The sequence below is a fragment of the Schistocerca gregaria genome, chromosome 11, assembly GCF_023897955.1.
Source record: "Schistocerca gregaria isolate iqSchGreg1 chromosome 11, iqSchGreg1.2, whole genome shotgun sequence".
NCBI lineage: Eukaryota > Metazoa > Arthropoda > Insecta > Orthoptera > Acrididae > Schistocerca > Schistocerca gregaria.
Window position 1 is genome coordinate 109,857,240 of NC_064930.1, and position 19,297 is coordinate 109,876,536.

The 19,297-nt window shown below is 40.4% G+C and overlaps 1 protein-coding gene across 3 annotated transcripts in view; it reads left to right on the top strand.

Annotated features, from left to right (window-relative positions):
* LOC126295200 (uncharacterized) overlaps positions 1–19,297 on the top strand; it is a 154,868-nt gene that overhangs the window by 84,150 nt on the left and 51,421 nt on the right. For 2 of the 3 annotated variants that reach the window (XM_049987512.1, XM_049987513.1), the window contains exons 7-8: positions 259–340; positions 11,804–12,042. In XM_049987512.1, the coding sequence (XP_049843469.1) occupies positions 259–340; positions 11,804–11,920 (199 nt within the window). In that variant the 3' untranslated portion in view covers positions 11,921–12,042. Of the gene's footprint in view, positions 1–258; positions 341–11,803; positions 12,043–19,297 lie in introns of those variants that run through there. The other variant, XR_007552415.1, reaches the window with a different exon arrangement.

Consider the following 19,297-nt stretch of genomic DNA (forward strand, 5'->3'; position numbering starts at 1 on the left):
ATATGTAAATAATTCGCCATATGTAAATAATTTGCCAGCAGTTACTAGTGTATCATTTATATAGTGAACCAACGTAGTGATCCATCTGGGCCAACTTTATTGTGGTTTTCGTATACTTCTCGTGAACGAATCTACCAAAATACCAGAATAACGACTAGTTACATTTCTTTACATCTTTGTCAACACTTTAATTTAAGAAGAAATAGAACTCGTAGTTTCAGTGAAAGTCAGTCATTTGCTTTCTTGTTCTGTGTGCAGGTCAGCCCACTCTTCTAAAAGGAAAGAAGGCCATTCCGAAAACACTGACACGGCGGCTGTATACCTGTACAGAAATATTTTTGTAAGTACTTATATTTTATGTGACTGACTGTTTCAAACATCTTTTCTTTTGTAGAAGGGACCAAAGTTAAGTGTTGTGCTCCTCTTATTCTGCAAGTATCTGGCATTATTAGGGGGTTTATATTTATAATATTTTCTGGCTGTAGTCACTTTCCATAAAATTGTGTCGATCTGTAGACTATGAAATGTTGGAAAATGTTGAACCAACATTTTGGCAACCTCTTCAAGTGGCATTCATCAGGGTACATTATGTATTGTGGCAGTGCTGGAACACAGGAGAGTTTTACAAAAATTAACTGGAGATTTCCTGTGTGGAAATTCTAGACACCACAAGTGAAAGTGCATTTGGTGCATTTGGGTTTGAAATTGTAAAAGTGATAATTGAAGGGGGGTGGGGGAGGGAGGGAGGGAGAGAGAGAGAGAGAGAGAGAGAGAGAGAGAGAGAGAGAGAGAGAGAGAGAGATGGACACATGGCCTTATAAATCTTATATACTAAACACTAACACAGTTTCGAAATATGTGAACCGTAATAGTAATTCAGTGTTCTGTTACACATTCATGCACATAATGCAGTACTAATTAAGGATACAAAACAAATATAGTATAAAAGTAGCCAGTCCTGATGTTGAGGATGATTTACTTCACTTACCCATTGATAAAAGGCACTACTTTTTGATGTCATTATGATACTATCCAGCCTTCATATTCAATAAAATTCTCCTTCTTCTAAGAGAGTTGCCATTTATAATTTATGTAACAAAAGTTTAAGCTTTGTATACTTCCTTTAAAAATCAAAATATAGGAAGTCTAAGAACATCACTGTCTCTGGTAAGGTTTGGATTTCAGTATTATCACAATAGAATTTTGAAATATTACCAGGCACAACAATGGTCAGTTGCTTAAAATTGTATTGTAATTAACCAATAGATTTTCAGTTACAGACATTTAAGCTAAACTAATCACTTTTTGAGATTGTGAAAAATGGGTCTACAATGTTAAAACGTCTTACTTGTAATGAAAACCTCTTCGGTCACAGGTTTGAAACCTGTCACCGCTTAAATTTTGATTAATAATTGGCATTGGTGGCTGGAGACTTCATACAGAAGTCACACTCATTCTGCCAATAGCCTTGACAGGGAAGGCAGATGAGCAGGCAGAGGTTTCAGTGCACTCTCTTGTCCTTGGGAGTGCGATACTGCCCCTAAAGGTGGAAGAAACAGCAATGATCAATGATATGGGGATGCAGAAGGCAATGGAAACCACTTCATTAGAAACACACGATGTGTATCCACAGGACATGTGGCCTGTAATTGAAAACGTGTCATCATGATCTCTCCATTGGCAAAAGATTCCGAAATAGCCTCCCATTTGGATATCTGGGAAGAGTTTGCCAAGGGGGTGACCATGAGAAAAACATTGAATACCCAATGAAAGGATGACATTCTACAAGTCGGAGCATAAAATGACAGAAGCTTGAATGTGTTAGGGAAGCTACAAAACCGCAAAAGAGAAATGAAAAGGCTCAATCTAGATAGAGTAGGGGTCATGGAAGTAAAATGAAATGGAGACAAGGATAGTCAGATGAGTATAGGGCAGTATCAGCAGTAGCAGAAAATTGTATAACTGCAGTAGAATTTGTTATGAATAGGAAAGTGGGGCAGAGAGTGTTTTGCTCTGAACAGTTCAGTGACAGGATTGTTCTTGTCAGAATTGACAGCAAACCAACACCGACAAAAATAGTTCAGATATACAAGCCGGAGAGATAAAAGAAAGTACATGAGAATATTGGAAGGGTAATACAGTAAGTAAAGGGAGATGAAAATCTAATAGTCATTGGGCGACTGGAATGCTAGGGGACGGAGTAGAAGAAACGGTTATTGGGGAGTTGGGCTTGGGACAAGGAATGAGAGAGGAGAAAGGCTGATTGAGTTCTGTAATAAATTTCGGGTAGTAATAGCGAATACTCTATTCAAGAATCGCTAGAGGAGGAAGTATAGTGCGCAGCTTGTGGCCTAGGGGCTAGCGTTGCTGCCTCTGGATCATGGAATCCCGGGTTTAATTCCTGGCTGGGTTGGGGATTTTCTCTGCCCGGGGACTGGGTGTTTGTGTTGTCATCATCATCATTTGTGAGACTGACTAGATTGGATCGTGGGGAAAAGAAATGGACTGTGTAGAAATTGGGACTTTGTACAAGTGCTGATGATCACGCAGGATGATGATGATTGTTTTGTGGTGTGCTCTACCCCACAGAACAATCGTCATCCCAAGGAAGTATACTTGGAAAAGGCCAGGTGATACAGAAAGAGTTCAGTTAGATTACATCATGGTCAGACAGACTCTCCGAAATCAGATACTGGATTGTAATGCGTACCAAGGAGTAGATACAGATTCAGATCACAATGTAGTAGGGATGAAGAGAAGGCTGAAGTTTGAGAGATTAGTCAGAAAGAATCAATATGCAAAAAGATGAGATACAGAAGTATTAAGGAATGACGAGATAAGTTTGAAGTTCACTAAGGCTATAGACATAGCAATAAGCAATAGCACAGTAGGCAATACTTTTCAAAAGGAATGGACAACACTAAAAAGGGCAGTCACAGAAGTTGGAAGGAAAAACACAGGTACAAAGAAGTTAACTGTGAAGCAACTGTGGGCAACAGAAGGAATACTTCAGTTGTTCGATGGAGGAAGAAAGTACAAAAATCTTCAGGGAAATTCAGGAATACAGAAATAAAAGTAGCTGAGGAATGAAATAAATAGGAAATGCAGGGAAGTTAAGTAGAAATGGCTGCATGAAAAATGTGAAGAAACTGAAAGAGAAATTATCGTTGGAAGGACTGACTCAGCATATAGGAAAGTCAACCTTCAGTGAAATTAAATGCAAGGGTGGTAACATTGAGGGTGCAATGGGAGTTCCACTGTAAAATGCAGAGGAGAGAGCAGAGAGGTGGAAAGAGTACACTGAAACCTATATGAGGGGGAAGATTTGTCTGATATGATAGAAGATTTATAAGAGATAAACTTCCAAGATTAGACTCAAAATTTAGTAGAGTTTTGTAGGACTTAAGACCAAATAAGGCAGAAGGGATAGACAACATTTCATCAAAATTTCCAAAATCATTGGGGGGAGTTTCAACAAAATAACTATTCATGTTGTTGTGTAGAATGTATGAGTCTGGCAACATATCATGGGACTTTTGGAAAAATATCATTCACCTATTCCGAAGACTGCAAGTGCTGAAAAGTGGGAGAATTATTGCACAAGCAGCCTAACAGCTCATGTGTTCAAGCAACTGACAATAATAATGTACAAAGAATGGAAAAGAAAATTGAGGACATGTTGAGATGACCAGGTTGGCTTTTAAGGAAGGTAAAGGCAACAAAGGGGCAATTCTAACATTGTGTTTGATAATGGAAGCAAGACTAAAGGAAAATCAAGACACATTCATAGGATTCTTCAGCCTGGAAAAAGTGTTTGACAATGTAAAACGGTGTAAGATGTTCGAAATTCTGAGAAAAATAGGGGAACTTGTAAGGAAAGACTGTAATACGCAATACATACAAGAGGGAACAATAAGAGTGGAAGATCAAGAACATAGTGCTCAGATGGAAAAGGGTGTAAGACAGGGATGTAGTCTTTCGCCCTTACTGTTCAATCTGTACATCGAAGAAGCAATGATGAGATAAAAGAAAGGTTCAGGGGTGGATTAAAATTCAAGGTGAAAGGATACAATTCACTGAAGACATTGCTACCCTGACTGAAAGTCAAGAAGTTTCAAGAAGAATTACATGATCTGCTGAATGGAATGAACGATTTAATGAATGCAGAATGTGGATTGAGAGTAAATCGAAGAAAGACGAAATTAATGAGAAGTAGCATATATGAGAACATCAGGATTGACGGTCATGAAGTAGATGAAGTTAAGGAATTCTACTACTTAGGCAGCAAAATAACCAATGATGGATGGAGCAAGGAGGAGATCAAAAGCAGACTAGCACTGGTATAAGGGTGTTCCTGGCCAAGAGATGTCTACTAATATCACACATAGGCCTTAATTTGAGGAAGAAATTTCTGAGATTGTACGTTTGGAGTGCAGTGCTGTATGGTAATGAAACATGGACTGCTGGAAAACCAGAAAAGAAGAGAATTGAAGCATTTGAGATGTCATGCTACAGATGAATGTTGAAGAGAAGAATGAGGAGATTCTGTGCAGAATTGGAGAGGAAAGGGAAATATGGAAAACACTGACAAGGAGAAAGGACAGGATGATAGGACATCTGTTAAGATGTTAGGAATCACTTCCACGGTACTAGAGGGAGTTGTAAAGGATAAAAACTGTAGAGGAAGACTGAGTTTGGAATACATCCAGCACATAATTGAGGATGTAGGAGAGGAATTCGGTACTAGAGGGAGCTGAGAATGGCAAAAACTGTAGAGGAAGACTGAATTTGGAATACGTCCAGCACAAAATTGAGTATGTAGGAGAGGAATTTGTGGCAGGCTCCATTGAATTAATCAGAAGACTGATGATTAAAAGAAATGTGGAAACAATTAGACCACAGTCTAATTAGATAGAATATTTATGTAAAAATAATAATAAGAATGAGAAATACTTCACCAAATGTGAAAGTTGATAAATTTGTGTACACTTGTGGGGTAGTCATGATTCTGTATTTGTGATAGTTAGAAAATGAGGGGTGCCTGGAGCACGTTAAGTGGTTGTATTAAACATAACTGATGAGGCACAGTACCTGATAACCTCAAAACGACAACTGCAGTGCAAGAGACACAGAATAACACACATTCAAACACCATACAAAATACATATTTGCACTTGACAACGAGGAAAAAATCTCGAAACGCGTCATGCTAAGCATGAAAAATATGTAACTAGTGCAGTATTTCATTATTTAAATAAAGAATGATATGTACAGGCCTTCAAAAACATTGATTATGACATGAAATTGAGTCAAATGTTCTTACTTCCGAGACAGTTATCAGTTTCAGTTACATCAGTGGTTTTTATTAGGTAATAAACTTTCATTAGATAGTGAAAAAGTCCCTGACAAGTCTTTTGATGCCTGTTATGTACATATATCATACATAAAGTGCAAGTGGGTATCCTATACGTAACTTTTACAGCTTAAAATGCTATTTCCCACATTTTACTTTTTCCAGCAGTTTACACCATTTTTTTGAATTTACTTGAAAAGTGTAAAAGGTGGGGTTTCACTGTATCTTCTAACCCAACTACAAGCACTTGTATACATTACATGCAGACTCATGAAAGTACGGTTGGTTGGTTGGTTAGATTATTCTCACAATGGAGGCAGTTCTGAACATGAGTCAAAAGAAGAATGATGAGTATTTGCTTTTCAATATTCCTGTTCTTCTTTCATAATTTTCAAAACCAGCAACTTGGTAATGTCTACTAACATTGAACGGCAACTCCTCTTATTTTAGTCCTCTGGTTAATGAAGCTTTGTGCCTTTCAACATTTTCAGTAGTGACATCCGTGGGTATAATAGTCCAAGGAATAAAGTATTTCTTCTGTTTCTGAATGTTGATGAACTTTTGTGACACATGTGTGAGTATAAAAATTGTGTTCAATCAGTTGCTCACATTAAAAGCTTATTATTTTTTGTTCATTAGCATTGTTGTCTAGCACATACATGGAATTATGTAGGAATGGAGTACTCTTGAGATCCTGCTTGACACACTGTGATGTCGATAGCTCTGTGCAGTGCATGTCACCTGAAAAATACCTCAGAAAATAATAAAAATACAAAACAAGTATCTGAACTTATACAAGTTATTATCTACCTATAAAAAATACTTTCCTTGATTATTCACCTCCCATTTACTTATTATTAAAATTATAATAAAATTTGGTGTACATATGCTTGCTCATGTATAGACAATGAGGGTACAGAAAATTTTGCGTGTCTAATGCCTATAGACACTTAATACAGCTGCATTTGGTACCCTCTCAACAATAAACATAGAGATGTGGAATGTATTAACAGGACAAACAAAGAACACAAAAAAATAAATGGCTGTGTTCTGGCCATCAGCAGGTTATTCTGTGAAATTGACATGTTTTCTGTTCAAGAATTTGCCCGTGGTGTAGGAGGAGTTATTAAGGAGGAATATCTTTAATCTGCATTTGAAAAATACTGCTGTTGTCTGTGAGGCATGTACAAATTCCACGGATAGATTGTCAGAGTTTTATGGCTGCGTATTTCTACTCCTTTTTGTGTCAAAGTCGTTGCCATTAAAGGTTAATGCAGATCATTTTCCCTTCCACCATTGTACTTGTGAATCTCTGTGTTACTCTCAAACACAGCTGTATTGTTGACAACAAATTTTACAAGTGAACAGATGTACTGTGAGGCACTGATTAACATTCCCAGCTGCTTAATGAGATGCCTGCAAGACGTACCTCTATGAACATAATTCTGATTACTTTCTTAATGTGATGAATACTTTTTGATTAAGTGAGAAGTTGCCCCAAAAATTATCCCATAGGATGTCAGTGAGTGAAAATATGCAAATTGTGTTGTTTTACTGACGTCCACCAGTTCGCACTCGTCTAATTGTAGCTCGATTCATGAGTTCTGTGGTGTACACTTGCAGCCACTGGCTACCAGTTTGCCACTTGTGGATCACATTTATAGGTGGGCATTATTAAACCCACACTTATGTGCACTGTGCAGCGTGCTGAGAAGTTACACCACTATTTTACTCATTTTTGCTCTGGGAAGGGCACATAATTCAATCAGTTTTATTTTCCAATTATTTTTTCTTATATTTTCAACATTTACTATCACATTGTGAACTGTAGTCTTCAGTTATGACAGTCAGAGGGCAGACATGTTTACACTGAGTGGCTCTCCTGGCCTGATCAGCTATACTATGACGAGTTACTGTGTAATGGATTCTAGTCCACATAGTTCTTAGAATGAATATTTCATGAAGCAGTGGAATCTGCACTAATATGGAACTTTGTGGCAGATTAAAACTGTGTGCAGACTGTGACGCAAATTCGGGACCTTTGTCCGTTGCGGGCAAGTGCTCTACAAACTGAGTTACCCGACCGTGACTTGCGACCTGTCCTCACAGCCTTACTTCTGCCAGTAGCTCGCATCCTGCTTTCCAAACTGTCAGCACACACCACATTGCCGACTGAAAAATTTGTTTTCGAAATGATCCCCCTGTCTTTGGCTGAGCTGTGTCTCCACAGTATCCAGTTTTTTCGGGAGTGCTAGTCCTACAAGTTTGGCAGGAGGATGCCTGTGAAGTTTTAAAGGTAGGGCGAAAGTAAGGCTGTGGTGACTGGTTGTGTGTCATTCTCTGATAGCTCAGCTGGTAGAGCACTCGTCCACAAAAAGCAAAGGTCCCCAGTTTGTCCTAGTTCGGCACATAGTTTTAATAGTTTTCGAGAATGGGTCCCATTGAGAACAGTGGTCGGGCAAAAAATACTTTAAAAATGTACAAAAACATCGCGACTGGAAAAAAAATTGTGGTAACATGTTTCATTCACTGTTTGACCATCTTCAGACCCTTATTGCATGATGGTAGGCAGAGGGAGTGACTGGAGTGGGCATTATAACTCCACAAATGTGAGCTGCACAAAATAAATGTTTTTTGCTGTAGAAACTGCTTGTGTTCATTTTTAAAACACAGTTTGAATCTCCCAATAAGTCTCACATAATAGTTCTTTTTCGAACATTTGAGTGTGAGTTGCACTAACATGGGTGGATTAGTTTCATAAGGTGACGGTAAGTGCAAGTCTGGGCTGAAGCTCGATAGGCTTGAAATCGTAGTCGTCCTTAATTATAGAATATAAGACGCTCACTTTCATTTGTATACTAAGTGGTAGATTGGAAATGGGACATGGGATTACTGCTAGGCACACGATTGCAATGCTTAACCTGCCATCATTTACCTGTATGCAGATTCTGCACTCCCAACTAAACATTTTCCAGTTGCTTTCAATTAAATTTGTGAAAGTTAATGTTCGCTGAAATATCAGCAATATGGGATGGACTGTTACAGTGTGCACACTTCCCTGCATGATTTTTACTACCTATTCTTATCTACTGATAAGAGTGTGTTGTCTGTATTGTCAGTGCCAGCATTTCAAATCTCTAATGTGACTCCACAGCCCTCCATCTCAGAAGGATTGCTTTTAAGGAAGACTTCCTCTCACCTAGCATTTAGTTCATATTCTGCAAGGGCACTGGTAATTTATGTGTGTATTTGTAGATATAATTGTGCTGTATAGTGCCATGAAAGCATTGTTGTAGCCTGGCATTAAGGTGGTGAATAGCACAGTTCATCCTAAATTCAGTCTTGTTTATAGTGAGAGATATCATTAAGGAATATGTGTTGGCGTGGAAGTGTAAAAATCTCTAGGCCCTTGAAGGTTCTGTGTGATGTTTGCTTATCCAGTCAAATGCAAAATATGCTTGATTTTAGTGGGAGACCAATATGCTATTTTTTTCATTTGTTTATAGTTAGAATGTTTTCTGAGCACATAAATGTTTCTATCTGTTTGAGTTGCCCTTTCTGCTTCTGTAAGCATTGCCTCTACAACTGCCTCATTGTCACTGATACCAGCTTAAGTGTGAATGTCCTCAGAGAGGTCAGCTCTTCTTTGTTCTTATTAGATGCTAAATATATCCAGACTGTCTGGTCTGTGGACAACATGAACTGCAAGGTCTCTCATAGGTCAAAAAATGTCAAGAATCCAATGGCAAACAAATGGCCACTCAATGGTGCTATTGAGATTTAACATTACTACTGTTTGAAAATTAACAATTTGGTGTAGTTAAAACAATTGCAGTTCAGAAACTGGCCAACCATATTGTCTACAGGGAGTGTTTAAAGAAACAGTGCTCAGAAAATGGATTACCGTATTTACTCGAATCTAAGCTGCACCTGAAAAATGAGGCTCGAAATAAAGGAAAAAAAAATTTCCCAAATATAAGCCACACCTGAAATTTGTGACTCAAAATTCAAGGGGAGAGAAAAGTTTTAGGCTGCACCTCCAAATCGAAACGAAGTTGGTCCACTGTAATATGAGACACAATTTACGTCGAATGAATGACGATACAGCGACAGTAGTTTGGTTCGAGTCGTAAGCTTAGCAGTTAAGCTTTACCAGGTAGCCATTGCTATGTGTCAGGCGCTCCGTCCGTATTTATACGAGTACCCTTCCTTTTTCACGTGCTCCATCTGGATTGAATTGATTGCTTGTTTTGCTTTGATCTGATAAGTGCCGTTTTCGTTGTTATAGGTGTTCACGTCACTCTAAGCTGAAAATGCATTACTGTACTGTGTCATGCATTTTTTGTCGCATTCTGATAGTGCGTGTTTACGGCCTGTCGCCGCACGCGGCTCGGCTTGCTTTTGTGCGTGCTACTGCCGCTTACAATAAAAAGAGAGAGAGAGAGAGAGAGAGAGAGAGAGAGAGAGAGAGGAATCGTGTCATTAGCGAAACAATGGCAGGAGACTGCTATTTGTTGTTACTTACACTGCTGCTTTCTTTGATAAAGATCAACAAGAACCAAATAATAGATATCGTATGATAGAACATGTTCTGAACGAGAGTTAGGTGAAAATTTTTCTCTGTTTGAAAATCTTTGCAGCCGCTTCTTTAGTACATCAAAATCTGCACAGAAATTAGAGTCACCTTAGATTTAAAAATCTAGTCAGTTGCTGTGCTTCATTTCTGACTGTATCACTATTAGGCATAACAATAATACGAATATAAACATGACATGGTATGTATATTCTTCCACGTTTGCTGTTGTCTCACTCTAGTTTTGTAGTTTATTAGGCAGACAGGATTTAAATGAGATAGCAGCAAATGCGAAAGAATACATGGCAAAATGTTTATATTCATATTCTTATGGTGAAGAGAATAATGCATGTGATTCACATTTCATCAGGTTCCTATTAGCAACCATCTCTTCTCACTGGCAGGAAAAAATTCAGAACGTGATTGTTGCCAGTCGGATTTTCGTAGTACATTGAAATTCTGCTACATTCGAAGATGAACAATACGGAATTTGTATTTACTTCGTTGGATGATGTATGAAAATGCAGTGGTCGAAACTCGGGGCGGAGAAAAAAAGATCGGAGCAGAGGTTTTGGTGCCAGTATTTATCTTTGTGCCTACAAAGCATGCCTGTGTAGTGCTACATATATTCGACAGCAGAGGTTAGTTGTAGCGGCACCTACTAACATTTTTCAGAACTTCCACTTGCTTTGCACTCGATTGTAAGCCGCAGGCGGTTTTTTGGATTACAAAAAACTGGAAAAAAAGTGCGGCTTAGATTCGAGTAAATACGGTATATCTGAGTGGTTTCGTTGAATGACTTGAGATTTTTGTGAAAGTCGAACTCGATAACAGTGCCTCAAATATATTTGTTCACCTTTGGTAATGAGACACTTCCAGAAAAGACTACTCACAACTGCTTTGCAGAATCTGATTGTGGCCGTGCTTCTGTTACCGGTTTATTTCTCGAAGGCTGACCAAAATTAGTTGTTTCAAAAAACATGTATGCTGTGTGCAACACGATTGAAGGCAGTCCGCATTAGCTTTCCATGAGGTAGAGCCATCCTTAGGTAGCACATTTTACTTTGCGTCAACATGTAGTAGCTGTGAATAAGATCTGTTCCACTGGCTTTCACACAATTTGACCAAAGTCTGAAAACAGGCTTGTCACTTTGTGTGAGAAATGCTTTAGGAAATTCAACTGAGGAAAACAAAATCTGTTTATAACATTGTAGCAAGAGACGAAAACTGGTTGTATTTGTAAGAATCGGAAACATAGCAGTGGTCATCTGTTTGGGTGTCCTCAGGTGAACCAAAACCATAAGAGGATCCTGGAAGCATTTTGCTTTCAGTTTTGGTTACACACAGCACATTGTAACCTTTGCTATAAAAGGATTGAAGAACAGCTAATGCCGAATGGTACACAACAATTTCTTTGGCACAAATCATTGATGGAATCGGGTAAAAAACAACTGAAAACATCACATCATTCTCCATCACTCAACGTCAGTTATTGCACATCATATAAGTTATTTACTGGAGCAAAATCCATCAAATTAATGGCTTGTTGTCCACATCACCTGATTTATTGCCAAATAATTTCGTTTTGTTCCCTTGTGTCAAACAAAAAATACTCTGACAGTGATTTTGTGCCAATACTGGAGTGGAATTTTTTTTTCTTCTAGAATTGGTTCAAATACGTGCAGAAGTGAATAAATTAATAGGCAACTGTTTTGAGAGACAGTAAAACGATTTTTACAAAAAGGTGTTTTTCTTCATTTGTTTTTGAAAAAACTTGAAAAGCAGCCCCTGCACATCATTTTGGTACTATAACATAATAATAAATGACTGAGTGCTGCCAGAAAGCCTCTACTTTTTTATGGTTTTATCGTTTTCAGAGCAAAGTGCAGGAGATATTGGACCATAGTAAAACAGCTTCAGATGGCAGGAGAGGCAGTTCTGGGAAGAAACCCTCAACATCTGAAGCAGAAAATGGAAGAACGAAGAACAGATAACATTAATTTCCATATGGTGATGCACAAAATGGATGTAGACAGAGTTAGGTTATCTGACTTAAAAGGTAAAATGTTTGATGGTATTAAAATGTAAATAATAGAACATAATAATAGAGTGCTACTAACTGTGTACCAGTGTGTCAGGAGTACTCATTACATTCCCATTGGTCATCCCATCCATTCCAGTCAAGTCCAGAATGGAGCCATCGAGTCATTCTGATGCCTACTGCATCTGTCGTTAATTACAACATTGCTCTCTGTCGACTCTGTCAGATGGATCTTCTTAAGTGTCGTTTATTCCAGATTGTATGAAAGCAAATATGGACGTATGACCATGTGCTGACAATTTACCGTTGTTGGCTTGTATCTGTGATTAGTTGTATACACTGAAGGGACCAGGAAAGAACACAGTAAAGTAAGCTTATATGTTTTTTCACTGAGTGCCATACAGGTGTGACTCAATAGAATTCTGGTTACAGTTCTGGTATAAAACTCTGAGATTCACATAGGACCATTTTGCATGGTTGGTGTGGTGGTCTTGATTCAGCAAGCAAAATGTAACAGGAAAAGAAAAATGTGTTAATAGATGTCCAAATTTCTATGCAGGTGTGCAGCACTTCACTGAACTGCAGCTCCGTCCTTCCTTAGAATTATTCCATTATCTTGCAAGTACTTTAGTTGACACTTAAAGCTGGCATCTTGTTAGAGCTGAGGAGAAAATTTAAAAGTAGAACATTAATTACTGACATGCACAATTAAGACACTCACATAAAGCTTTTGGCCACAGTCTTCATCAGTAAAAGATAGACATGCACCATTTTCACACACAAGCAGGCACACCTCACGCTCACATGACTGCCAACCCCAGTGTCTCATGCCGGACTGCATTTCAGTCAGAGATGCTTAAGTTTACAGTCGTGTGCATGAGATGTGTTTGCTTGTGTGTGTGTGTGTGTGTGTGTGTGTGTGTGTGTGTGTGTGTGTGTGTGTGTTTCTCTTTTACTGATTAAGGCTGTGGGATAAAGCTTTATATTAGTGTCTTTTGATTGTGCCTGTGTGCAACTTGATGTGTCTTCTTTGTGGTAAGTAGCAATCGGTCTTTTCTTACATTGATGATATTCCTGCCTGGAGTTTCCATTTTTTGAATGTTAATTACTGACAAGTGACATAGCCTAAAGAATAGATAGCATTTACACACTGCAAATTGAGATATTTACAAAAACCTTGTGCCTTAAATAGTTCTTGATGTTTGCAGTTATATATGTAAAGCACAGATTTCATTAAGGTACATGTAAGGAAGATAATGTCACTAAAGTACAATTATTGAAATGTGAAATATATATACAAGGCGTGGTCAAAAAGTGTCTAGCCTGAGATAGTTACCGTAATGTCTCGCACAAAAACTACCTCCTTTTATTGTGGGTATGCAAGTTAAATTTAGCAGCTCCAGCTTCGTTAGTTTTGGCACTAGGATGCGTTGTATACCATAGTTTAAGCAAAATGGTGACTATCAAAGAAACAAGAACTGTACTGTGATTGAATATCTTAATTTGAAGGAAATGACGCAGAAGGAAATTGCGGAGGACATGTTGAATACACTTAAGAACAGTGCTCTGTCTTATGCAACAGTGAAAAACTGGGTGTCCGACTTGAAACGTGGAAAAAGAGTGTGGAAGATATGCCTAGGAGTGTGTAGTGGGAATTCTGCCACCAAATGTACCAGTATGACCAAATGTAGTGGGAAGAGATAGAAGGCATCGTATTAAGACTTGTCCGATCTTTCCAAATGATTTATTGTTTCCAACTACAGTGTCGTGTTCCCCTGTATCACCCGATCCTGCAATGCTGAGGACACCACTTCGCTGTCTGTGAAACGGATTGGCGCGGAAGGGCTGCCTCAGCCTTGTATGTCAGCAGAGTTGCGGCGTCGTCAGGATACCAGCAGTCGACGCAGTGGTCGGCGCCCCTGCTGACTCAGTGTGAGCTGCAGGTGGCCAGCTGCGTGCTCTCACCTGCATGGCTGAGAGTGTGGTGACAAGAAGTGCATGCAATCCAGCATCCGAATCTGCGGCGTGTGTTGGAAGGCAGGGCGACTGCCCATGGTAGTGAGCCATGGAGTGGCCTGCCGCTGACTGACTACGGACCCTGTGTGGGCCTTGGAGGGTCGAACTAGCGACCTGCTGTGACTGGAACGCTGGCGCCCCATCTGTTGCTATGATGTGCTGTGCTGGTGTGACGTGCCCCACTGCCCAGGAGAGCTGTCACACTTGAATGAATCTCGTTAGAAACCTGCACCTATTTATATGCGGTTGTGCGCCTGTTTTTTGCCATACACGTCGCTTCTCGTCACTTACTCATACCACGCTAAGTTGGCCAGTGGGCCCCACTTGCCTGTGATTTGCAACATGCAAAACCGCTACGTATACTCTTTCAGCAATTTGACAGCCCTGTGGCCTCTATTCTACTTCACCACTGTTGATATGCGTAACTCACTGCAATCTGGCCCTCACCTGGCTGTAACTTGTGCTCAGAATATTGCACAAAGCTAACTTTCCCTATCCTAAATGGTGGTGCTGCTACATTATACCCCTCTTCGGAAAGACTCAGTCCCTGGTTCGACCTTTAACTAGCTCGTTAACTTGTTTGGGTTGGCACCTATGGCACATTTCCTTACTATTAGAAAACTTAAATGTGATCTAGTACCCCTTAAAACTATGGCATGAAACAAAACATAAAAATTCCTAACTGGACAACCACTGCTTGATCAACCCCTTACCTACTCATCTGACGCCCGTGGTATCCAATACACTGGTACTTGGACTACCTTTGGTTCCCTCTTGGAATTCATTATCCTCCAGATCAGAAAGAAAAAACACAATACAAAGTTAAGGCTGCGATAACACTTGGCACAGAGGTGCTAAAAATGATTGTTATTTGTCATTGCCTTTCCCTATACTGAGCGAAATGTTGCACAAGCTGTTCGGCTGATATGTGTCCCTCTTGCTCCAAAATGAACTGGTTTATGTATCTCAACAGACTTGGCTCCAGAGTTTGATATAACAAGGTGAAATTCTGCCTTGGCAAAACTCTAAAGAGGCTTCTGGCCAGTACAACTGTGGCTGCGTAACATTCAATTGCATGACTTTGGCAGGTGGAAGGTTGGTCCTATTGTGTTACACTTAGTTCCATTGATGAAAAGTCCGCTCCCCTCGAGCTCTATACGTTTTGCTTCTGCAAATACTCTCTGCTCAAAACAACTTGCTACTACTACCAAATTCTCATAGGTGGAGAAGATCCAATGCATCCCAACTCGTTGCAAGCTAAATTTTGGCTCCACGATGTCCCTTGGACAGTCTGTTCCTTTCCCCTGGCTAAAAATAACTGCACCGTTCATGTGTCCGGATGGGTACTTACCACTCTGACTGGACATACTGTTACCATCGCTCTATGGCAGCTTCGTAATTCCTCCCTTGCCACCTCGGCATACTGGTTTCTTCCCCATAACCTGGAATTGGACCAAAATATACTCTCATGCTGATCAGTTGTTCCCTTACTGTTGTGACATGGTAGAAAAATGGCAAATTTTGCTCACTGGGCTCCATTATTGTATATAACCCCGACAGTAGTTCCTTTTGCACCTTGCGCAACCCGCGTAAATATTGGTCCTGCGGTAACAAATCGGTACTTATCTGGCCTTGCAATGCATGATGCAGCACTTCTTGCAGATTCGTTATTACTCCTTGTACATCCCACACACTGTCACCTACTCCTTGCAAAAGTCTGGTTAACACCAACCTGCTATCTAGTACTACTAGATGCCACTGTAGGGTTCCCAGGTTATGATTTATTATGCCTTCCAACGCCTTAGGGTATTCCACTACCTGCCCTGCTAATGTGCGTAGCAACTGTGTGTTATTCAGGACTTCCCCGTCTAATGTCCCTGTCGGAGTTGTATGCCAAGTTCCTGCTGCCCTACCCTCCTCTGTGAGTTGCCTCACCGCTTCCACCATGTTGTTCAGTTCTGTTATATTGCTTTCGCCTGTGGTTCCAAAAACTGTCTTTAAAATCTTTCTCCCTGTGTTCAGCCATCCTCGTTTCCGTCTTACCCGTGGCACTGCTTCCTCCATCCATCCTGCCTGCTTCCGTAGTGTCTTATAAGCCTCGTGCAATTTCTTATACTCCCCTGCAACTTCCTCCAGTATTCCCCTTGCCCTCTGCACATTGCCTAAGCTCTTCGAACACTTCCTCAAGCCTTCTTACTTCATTCTGTATTTCCCATACACTCCATACCAACCTTAAAGCCCACTGGTGATTTGACACCACATCATCCTGCCTTGAGTAAAGCACATCCCCATCCAGGTGGTGCACCCGTAAGGCGTCCACCCCAACGATGAAGAGATGAATCACTGCCAACGCTCCCCCTTTCAGTGACCTGAGGACAGGGATCACCATCACCCTTCCTCCCTCTTCAAAAGGACTGCTGTCTGCAGCAGGCTATATTCGAAAATACATACAACATATGAAAATACAATGCCTAATTACTCTACGCAAACCCAATGATACATGGCACGAAAACGAAAAGACTACAAATACTCTCCTACGTTCTGGACCGTAAAGCATACGGTACTTCCTGCTGTATTCTATCTTCATTGTCTTCTGTGTGATTAGCACCTGTCTTCCCTCTCTCTTTCTTCCCTGTGTCACGCCTGAAATCATACCCAGGCAACCCTTAAATGGCCGTCCCCGCCCAATGTGTACTATCGTCGTTCTAGTTGGATGCTGAAGCTTAACATTAACTCGGGATGTGGTTTCAACAACTTGGTATGGTCCTTGATACATCGTGAGGAACTTCTTCGTTTTCCCTTTTTGCGCATAGGGGGGCTGGACAGCGTTACCCATTGCCCCACTCTATACTGCGGTAAACTTCCTTTCCGCTTTACTGCATCTTCCTGCCTTTCCAAAGCCTTTCTATTTGGCTTTTGTACCTGTTTCCAAATATCCCGATTTGTTCTCACGAATTAATATACTGATTCACCAGTCCTTCCTTTCTGTAGCTTCACTAAATCAAACGGTGACGGCATTTTTCACCCATACACTACCTCATATACCTCATATGGAGACAAACCGGTATTTGTATGGACTTTTGCATTGTATGTGCATACAATATCCTTCAAATACTCATCCCACTGAAAGTGATGAGAATCCACATAAAAATTCAGCATCTGTCCTTCCGTTGGCCTGTCCTAAACTTCTTTATGTTCAACAATTCACACAGTTCCTTCATTACATCCAACATGAAGTTGATCGCCTGGTCAGTAATTATTGTCTCCGGTACACAAAACTTCAAAATCCAGTTGTTTACTAACACTTGCGCGACCATTTCTGCCTGTTGATTTGGCATAGCCACCATCTCCACATACCCCGAAAAATGGTCTATTGTTGTGAGAACAAATCTGTTCCCCTATGGTATTCGCGTAAAAGATCCTAAGACATCAATCCCCAACATAGAAAATGGACATGTCGCTTCCATCAATCGTTGTAGCTGTATCTGTTTCCAACTAAAATCTGCTCTCTGCGCACATGGTATACAATTCTTCACATACTGATCCACATCTACTTTTTCTACCTCTCCGCCATTCTCATATTTGTCGCTCTACACCCTCCATGACCAGATAACATGTGATCATGTGCTTCCTTTAAAACCTCATCCCTAAACTTCGCGGGCACTACTACCCGCGGCCCTAACTTCGTTACCCTGCACAGAAGACCATCATACATATTTTTTTTGGCTGTGTCCAATTCAATTTGCAATCGTTGTCCGCGTCCTGTAGTTCTTGCCATACTGCTAGGTCATAACCTATGACTTCTACTGTTGCCATCTTTCCTACTTAGTGCATCCGCATTACCGTGCTTCTTCCCAGGCTTGTGCACCACCTTGTAGTCAAATTCACTGAGCCTCACAGCCCATGTAGCGAGTCTAGTGAACTCATCCTTCAACCCCCACAACCACTTCAATGCAGCATGACCTGTCATTACTTGTAATCTTCTCCAATATAATATCATTTAAAATATGAGATTCCATAGATTACGCTAAGCATCTCCCTCACGGTTGTTGAGATTCCTCTTTGTTTCATTCAGCTGCCTAGACATGTAGGCTAAAGGATGAGATTTTCACTCTGCAGCAGAGTGTGCGCTGATATGAAACTTCCTGGCAGATTAAAACTGTGTGCCAGACTGGGACTTAACCCGGGACCTTTGCCTTTCGTGGGCAAGTGCTCTACCAACTGAGCTACCCAAGCACGACTCACCCCGTCCTCACAGCCTGCTCCCCAGCAACTATTACTGTACTCTATAATACCATTCGCAAGCTACTGATCAATGAAATCCTCCACAATCGGCTGCAAATACCTCGATATTCTGTATGGTTTCCAGTAAACAGGTGCTTCATTCCCTGTTGGTTTCCTATGTTGAACGAATATAGTTGCTGGTAATGGCCCTCGTGGAAAAAATAAATCCTTAAATTCCCACAATAATTCTTCCATATGCTCTCTTTCGCCTCCTTTCAAATACCTAATTTTGTAACACAATGCAGTTTTATTGGCAGTTAGTGGTTGATTGCTTCGCCCACCTCTCAAACACCAGTCTTCGTCATCTGTCACATCCAACTTAGCTAATAATACTGCTTTCCTCAAATTCGCGTCTACAGTGCTAAAATTATCCTTGTTCACGGGACCTACTCACCTGTCTTTCCTCTCCTGTACGCATACAACACTATGTTTCACAAAACAACTCAATGGGCCCAAAACTTCATTATCATCCAACTGTTCAATAACACATACTGTACCCACAGGTAGATTTGATTCAACACTTACCCAATGCGACTTCCCGGTGCCACTAGACACACACTCATGCGAATTAAGCCTTAATGCTAATGTACGCGGTTCAGTTGGTTTGTTCATTACGTTGAAAGCCCCTCGCGACAACTCTGCATTGACAACAGTTTCTCCTAGCCGAACTAACATTCCGCCAAGTTCAGCAGTTTGTTGTCCAAGGTCAATATGATGTGATGTTGATGCACGAAATCTACTCCTAGGATCATGTCATAGCCCTCACTTACCCGTGGTACTACCTCCATGCATGCATTAAATTGCACTTTCTCTATTCGAAAGTCAACTGTCACCGACCCCAAAGGCATGATCTCCTTATTCTCCACTCCACACAACCTATAACGTGGTGGGTCTAGCTTTCTTTGTCCAGTTATATTGCTAGTAGCCATTGACACTTGCGCCCCTGTGTCCAACAAAATCTTAAGCTTTTTAGTTCCTATGGATCCTACCACTGAATATTCCACCTCTACATATGTATTTGTAGCACTGA